General features: G+C 35.5%; 2 protein-coding genes across 2 annotated transcripts; both read right to left on the reverse strand.

Annotated features, from left to right (window-relative positions):
* Positions 1-741: 741 nt before the first annotated feature.
* On the reverse strand, positions 742-2144 carry LOC133696966 (putative ubiquitin-conjugating enzyme E2 38). The gene has a single exon (XM_062119267.1). The coding sequence runs from the start codon at positions 2041-2043 to the stop codon at positions 934-936; it is 1110 nt and encodes a 369-aa protein (XP_061975251.1). The 5' UTR covers positions 2044-2144; the 3' UTR covers positions 742-933.
* Positions 2145-4725: 2581 nt separating this feature from the next.
* On the reverse strand, positions 4726-8072 carry LOC133696276 (probable enoyl-CoA hydratase 1, peroxisomal). Its single transcript, XM_062118427.1, has 3 exons — positions 7402-8072; positions 5593-5875; positions 4726-4926 (listed from the first exon to the last, which is right to left on the reverse strand). The coding sequence occupies exons 1-3, from the start codon at positions 7809-7811 to the stop codon at positions 4825-4827; spliced, it is 795 nt and encodes a 264-aa protein (XP_061974411.1). The 5' UTR covers positions 7812-8072; the 3' UTR covers positions 4726-4824.

Consider the following 8072-nt stretch of genomic DNA (forward strand, 5'->3'; position numbering starts at 1 on the left):
CAAAGTCAAATTAACTAATATAGTGTAAACATTATCGTTAGAAGAGAGAAAAACACAATACGCAAGGAGAAACAAGAATGTAACAAACAAAAAAAAAACTCCCGACAAATGTATCCTTTACGCAACAACTAGGTTTAAATTTTATTTATCTTCTAATAAAAAATCTATAATATTTCCATGTTAACAGCATAAGATTCATGGTTAAATCAATATCTTTAAATCGATTCATTTAATTTTGTTTTGGGTTAAGTACTTAAAACTTTGTTTGTTTGGACAACTTTTTGTTAAGGATTTCTTTTATCTAAGAGGTTGTTTATAAAACATATCCTTAATTTTATTTTGATAGTTTTTTAGAGAAAAAAAAAGTTTTGCCAAACAAAATCTTACAGAAATAAATAATAAAAAAATAATTTTTATTTGTTACATACTACTAATCCTTATAAAAATTATATTTTATTTATAAAATGGAGAGAAAAATATTTTTAGCATTATTTTTAAAAAATTCGTGTGTTTTTTTTATATTTTTTTGGAATTTACAATAAATTTATAATTTTTTAAAAGAATTTAACTACCAATTGATATTTAAATACTAAGAGTTACATTAAAAATTTCATACATCAACAAAGTCAGATTAACTAATATAATATAAACATTGTCATTAGAAGAGAGAACAACACAACACAACACACAATAAAAAAACAAAAATATAACAAATAAGAAATAAACTCCCAACAAATCATATCCTTTACGCAACAACCAAGTTTAAACTTTATTTATCTTCCAATAAAATAGCCATAATATTTCCATGTTAACAGCATAAGATTCAAAATCTTATAATAGTAGCCATCCTCGTCATCATCAAAAATTGTAAAAATTCTAAAGTAACTTAATAAAGCAAAATTAAAAATCCCGCCGCGGTCCCTTTCACCTCCATCAAGAACCCTTCCCTTCGACCCCACTTTTGCCACTGCTATTCTCCTTCTTTAACCCCAAAACTTTCTTTAGTTTCCCAAAAAACATCCTGACTGTTTTCCATTTAAACGACAGCGTTTTCTTCTCGACCGGCTGCTTTAACTGCTCCAGAAAATCCCCCAAAGAAGCTCCATTTCTCTTGAAAGCCGAAACCAACTGTGGATATAGTTGACCCATCAACCCTTTAAATTTCTCCGAGACATGAACAGGCGACGATGATTTACAACTTGAACATGACCCATCGTTTCTATAAAGCCCAACTCTAACCTGACCATTAATATAGGCATTACAAGCTGATAAGATAACACTTGCCTTCTCTCTAAAATGACTAGCAACAAAACCCTCAAAATTTTTTGGCGGCCTACGTAATAAAAACAACATTGTCTTGCAAGACAAGAAAAAAACATTCTCACTATAAGCATTAGATTTCTTCTCCCATATGGCCCGACCCGGTAACACCCCACTACCCGGTTCGTTATAATAAGGTTTCTCATTCAAAACAAGGGCCTGCAAGGAGACCAGGACTTGAAGTACTGTGGATTCACTTGAATTCCATTTCTCTTTTTTTTTACCAGGCCAAGTGTTTAATAGACTTAAGCAAACCCGCCCATTGGCGTATAAATTCGGGTTGATTCTTAACCCGAATGATCTGTAATAAACCAAAGGGGGTTGGACCGGGTAATCCGGTGAGAAAGCAATGTCAAAGAAGTAAAGTCCATCATGGTATGGTGTACCTGCGGCTCCTATGATCACTGCCCTTAAGAGATCGATTCGATTCTCGTACACGCGAACGTAGATTGAATCAGGGAGGTGTTTTTCCAGGATTTTCCATTCCTGCATGATCTTCTTGGAAGCCCCGCTTGAGATATTTGTGAAAGAATCTCCCTCACCTTTGGTTTTTTTGCTGCCACTGTTTTTTTCGTTGTTGTTGTTGATGTGAAGGTAGTGGTGGTCTGATGAGTCAGATACGACGTCGAATCGATGAAAAATGTCGATCTCTTGGATCTCACGATTGGTGGTGGTTTGCTGCTGCTGCTGCTGGGGTTCTAGAGAGGGTAAAGGGAGAGCCATTTTGATAAGAAGACGATCGAGTTGCAGAGGGGGAGAGGTTTTGTGTTTTTTATTGTTTGGTAGAATACGAATAGAATTAATGATGTACTGCGAGGCATCAGTGGGTCCATGATGCGAAGTGGAATTTGACGGTGATATGAGCATCATCGAAAGGAAAGGCGGATTTGTGGGCTAGGCACTCTGGGCTCTCTTAAAATGTGATTTATTAGCCAAGTTGTGGGCAGATCCGACTATTCTTATTCTCCATTATTTTCGTTTTTCAAAATAAACAAATAAATGAATTTTCCCCGAAGAAATTAACACTGCAAAACCGATGCAAGTTTCAAAGGCTTTACACAAAATGCCTTAAATCCTGGGTGGGCTATGTGATGGCGGACCCATCGGGTGCCGAGTGAAAAAGCAGCGATCGAGCAGCAGCTGAGCGTGACGGGTTCCACTAAGGGTCCTTAAAAGCACACGTGGCTGGTCTGGTTGCTTTGTGGCACTGCAAACCTATAAATTTTACAACACAAGCTTCCGTTCAATGTAGAATCACTTTCAGCACAAACACGCTTGCTTCCGTCTACTTCTCGTGAAAACACTTAGGACTCGCTTTGTATCGATCTTATATTTTTAATTTCTTCTGCAAAAATATACTTTTAATTAAAAAAAATACCTTGTAATACGTTGCCGAAGACACCCAGTAGCCGTTGAGCATGAACTCCAAGTAAGATTCACATACAACCTCCAAGTTCTATTTTATTTTCGGGAACATCCAAATTTCCCAGAATCCTCATAGAAGAATTCTCTTCATATTTTGCATTGAAAAAGACATGATCGCGACGTTTTGTTCAAGTAGTGAAAGAATTGTACGATGGTGACTGGTAGCTAACCATGTGATGAGGCCTTATCCTTGAAAAAATAGCAATATATTCTGTTTATGGAGTGAGAGAGAGCCTCCACTGTGAGTGAGTGTGGGAGCCGTTAAAAAAAGGCTCGCCTAAGAAAACTGCTTGTTCAGTCAGACTATATAACGGGACAGGAAGGAGGGTAAGCTAATTCTGACTGGACTGACCGTCCACGTTACAGAGCAACCATGGATTGATGCTAGAGGAATGTTCCTTGTGCGAAGTGACGATGACGGACTGTCTTCCTAGTTTTTAATTCATTCAAGTCTTTTTTGACAAAAAAAAAAAAAAAAAAAACAATTGTCAATCAAACTTCCTACTTCCAATCGAGCTCTAATAAGTGTATTTATTAGATCTCTTATTGGAAATATGTGGTGTTACCTTTCTGCCCCCGAGCTTCTTCTTCGAAGAAAATCTCGCTTCAAGCCGAATCATCAAAGACACGCAACCATACCCTGGCATTAATCCAAACAAACAGAAGTATGCCTTATCCTCTTAAATGGTAGTGAATTCTACCACCAATTGTTGGAGTGAGGGGATAAATTGGCCAAAATCTAAGAGCATAAGGATTTGATTGACCAGATTTATTTTACAGGGATCAATTTGAATAATCGATACAAACATAAGAGCAAATCACTGTATTTAGCCAAAACGACATGCACAAATTACTCAATGTAACATACAAGAAACAAACTTCCCACGGAAGACAGAACTATCATCAACCCAGCAAGTTCTGAACTACAATCCCTCCGATTAAGAGCGTGTTTGACAGTGTGGTTGCGGGTGCTTTTCAAATAATTTTTCGTACCAAAATACATGCCAATGATGTTTTTTTATTTTTTAAAAATCATTTTTGACATCAGCATATCAAAACGATCCAAAACATACAAACCATATTAAATTTTAGCAAAAAAAAAAATTAAATTTTTTGGGAATGCCGCCGCAGCCGCGTTCTCAAACGGGACCTTAAAACTATCATTATTAATTAACAGTAATTTCCCCACTTTGTCCCTACAAAAAAAAAGAGTCACTAACCTATACATTGAGAGGTGATTTAATTTTTTTTACAGGATATATTAGTCATCAAGAACAAAACTAACTTCTGACTTCCTTTATAAAAAGTATAATGACCTAATTAGTTTTTTAAAAATTATTGACTTGTATCTAGAGGAGTTTTTCATCTTGATATTTTGGTTTTTTTATTATTATAAAGCTGACTTATGAATATTTTAATTTTTTATAAATATAAAATATATACAAATAAATAAATAAATAAAGAGCTAAAATATCACACTGTTCTACCATTTATATTTCATATCCAATTTAGTTTTTAATATTATTTTATTTTTTTTTTATTATTATTTTTTTCAATTTCATTCATAATCATTGAGCTTCATTTAGTTTTTTATATCAAATTTAGTTTTTATTTTTTATATATATTTTTAATCCATTCACTAATTAAATATTATTTTAATTTCATTTCTCATAATTTAATTTCAAATTTTTTTCATTTCGAATTTAAACCTTATTTTTTTTTTATTGATGTTTATTTTATTTTAGATTTTTTTATTGTATTTTTTTTCCAACTTAATCACTTGATTTTTTTTTTATTAAGCCATGAGTTCTAAAAATTAACATGAATATTGCTATTTTGATTTTTTTTAGATTTTTCTATATATTTTTTTAAAAAATTTCATCCATTAATATTTAATTTTTATAATATTGATTGTGGTAATTTTAGCTCTTCAGTTTCAACAAATAGAGAGGTCTACCAAGTCCAAACCACCCAATCAGGTTATACATGAAATAATTTTATTGATCTCAGATTTCCCACTTTTAAGGATCAAAACATGTTGGTTTTAAGAATAACAGAACAGTTTGGCGATTTACAAAGTTACAGCTTCGAAGGTTTCTTGGAGCTCCGACCAGCTATGAATTCCTGCATCTTCTGAAACTGGTCCTTACTCATGCCACTGTAATATGCGTGAGCCCTCTCCTGAAACAAACCATTTTGCAATCAGGGAAAAATAATATTTGTTAGCATAACATAAGGATGCAGTTGATGGTAAAAACAAGCACATTTATGCAAAACCATAACAAAGCGAGTTCGCTGAAACACGAAATTAGGTAGAACATAAGCAAGTTACCAAAAAACAAACAATTCAAGAGAGAAGTGGTATATGCTTATAAAACTTTTGGAAAATCCCTCAGCTAAGAGAAATGAAAGATCTACATTTACGTGACAGAGAAAGTGTCAAAATGAGAGATTGCAGCAAGTTCCATCAAGAAGCAGATGAACAGAAATGGCTTTGCTGAGCAAGTTCCATCAAGAAGCAGATGAACAGAAATGGCTTTGCTATGGTTCCATTTGGCTTCTAGTGTGACGCTAGCATATTTCATTAACACTACATCAACTGTAGAATCTCATAAAAGAATACAAGTATAGTTTATAACGAGTTAAGAGGGGGTTGTTTTGTAAAGGCCCTCCTTATGTTTCCTTTTCTCCTCAATTTTTGCACCTTCTAGTCTAGGAAATTAATAGCAAAGAAAATGGCAGACCGAAAAATATGCAGTCTTAGAACAGCAACCTAAATCGCAAAAATGAAATGCTCCATTGTTTTATCACATGATGCTAGACTCAGAACAGTGAACAAATAACTACCTTTTCTAAAGAAAGTGCATGACCCAGGTCCAACTTCAGGCCATCATTAATAACAGCCTTGTATCTCAACACCAAGTCTTGATTTTTTTTCACAATGGCCTCTGCAACTTCTTGGGCTTTCCTCAACACTTCACCTTCTTCCACAACATGGTTAACCAAACCCCACCTCTCAGCTTGCTCTGCAGAAATTGGCATAGCTGTTAGAGATGCTTCGCGTGCCCTGTTGGCCCCTATAATGCGTGAAAGCTTCTGTGAGAGGCCCCATGAAGGAAATATCCCAAACCTTCACAGGCAATTCAAGCAAACATTTTTATTTTTAACACACACTAAAAAGATTTCCCGAGAGGGGACAAGCTAAGTACAAGAACATAAAAGTTAACATTAGATAACATGACACATTAAATTAACACAGCTTTTGTGTGGCATCATGAGCCTATCACTTAAAAGCATTGACTGGCAACAATATAAGACCTTAGATATATAAGCAAGAATGGTGCCATTGAAATGGGAGACACCGGCCATTACACAGGATTTAAAGAGTTGGGATTATTAAATCGCAGAAGGACCAACTCCGTGTAGACCATAATTGTTTGATAATGGACTCCATCATTTTTACAATTCAGTTAATGCACTAGTTGTAACTCAATAAACATGGGAGAAGCTATGAGTCGACTAGGGGTGGCCACAGCAACCCCCCCCCCCAAAAAAAAAAAAAAAAAAAACCTTTAGTGCTCATTATGTGCCCTGACTATAGCACCTCAAAATTATATGGTACCAGCCTTTACATAAGCGAGAAAAAAAGAGAGAGAAACTGGATGCATTCTCCAAAAATTGAACATAGTTCCTTTCTAAGTATGAAATATCGATTCCCTTGTAAACTAAGTAGATAGAGTCTAGCAAAGTAGCCTAATAACCTAAAAGCAAGTAAGCAAGTGTCCAGGCAAAGGTCCAGTTTTCCACGTTTTGCCTCTTATTTCCAAGAATAATCCATGCAATAAGCCAATAGCTAACATACTATTTCTTTCACGTGTGATATTAGTCTCTCTTTCTTCTCCATCTCTGTGGCCTGTGGCTGCTTGTTCTTTAAGGTGGTACCATTAAATGTTCTGATAAAAGGGCATTCAGCATTCTCTTTATCTTACTTAGCGTTGAGTCTTTTATTTCTCTATTTTTTGTTAGATTTTTTATTATGTATAGAACTTCTTTATCACTATGGATGTCATGTCTCAGATGAATTATGGATGTGAATTATGAATACAAACTTATCTTTCTATAAAAAAATTTCTCCGCTTGTACAAGATTAAAAAGTTTATTATTTGAATGGAAAACCTTGTTTTATCTGGAAAAAAATATAAATAAATCAAAATTATATGAAACGAAGGGTGGGCGGGGGCGGCTCCAAACTCGGCAGCTGCAGTAAACGAATGGGATGGTAATTACCAAGGATGAAACCTTAGTCATTCATAAGGGATTAAGATAGGAGATTGTAATTCTAAAGAAAAAGAAAAGAAAAGATAGGAAGGTGTAGTCCAAGATAAAATGAGCCCCTCGATGTTAAACAAGAATTGCAAGGAACATTTAACAGATTAAAAGTGAATTCAATCACAAATTCCACCAAAAAAGTGAATACCTTCTATATCCCAAAAAACATTCAACTGTTGCTCATTCAAGCTAAGCAGATACTACTATGAACACTAGAATAGTTCTTTCTTTCAAGCTCCTATACCGTTTTACCATTTTCATCGAAGAGTGAAACCAAAATACAAGCACGCACAACTTTACCTTAACGGCATATAAAATACAACGAACCTGGAATGAGTATCCATAAACTTAGCTCCTTTAGCAGCAATCAAAATATCACAAGTAAGTGCAATTTCAAACCCAGCAGTAACTGCAAACCCATTAATGGCTCCAATAATGGGCTTTTTGCACAGCTCCATTTGGGCAACCGTGTCGGTCTCCACATCCTTCACATCCCCTTTAAACACGTTCTCCGCGGCAGTCAGATCCACACCAGAACAAAAAGCCCGACCCGACCCCGTTAAAATGATGACCCGAACTGATTCGTCCTTGCCCAAGGCATTGATTTGACGGGCTAAACGCACCATCATAGGCCTCGTCAAGGAGTTTAGCGATTTGGGTCGGTTTATTGTGATCGTCGCGATGCCGTTTCGGTCTCGAGTGACCAGGATGAGGTTTTCGATTCGGGTTTGATCCATTTTCAAGTCGGAGAAGTGAACGTTACTTGTCTTTCGGTGGCTTGATTGATCTGAATGGCGTTTTTGTTGAGGTTTTGTTGTTTATTGGTTTGCGTGTAAGAAAGCTTAGCGGGTATGGTCTGAGTAACTGTGACGACCACTTGAATTATAGGGTTTTGGACTTTGGAATTGGATAGGATCAGGATCAACGTCGTGACTTTGCCTTGATAAGTGTTCTAACCAGTGCTCGTACAAGGCAAATCTTTTTTATTTACGTGGGTG

This window comes from Populus nigra, chromosome 6 (genome assembly GCF_951802175.1).
Source record: "Populus nigra chromosome 6, ddPopNigr1.1, whole genome shotgun sequence".
NCBI lineage: Eukaryota > Viridiplantae > Streptophyta > Magnoliopsida > Malpighiales > Salicaceae > Populus > Populus nigra.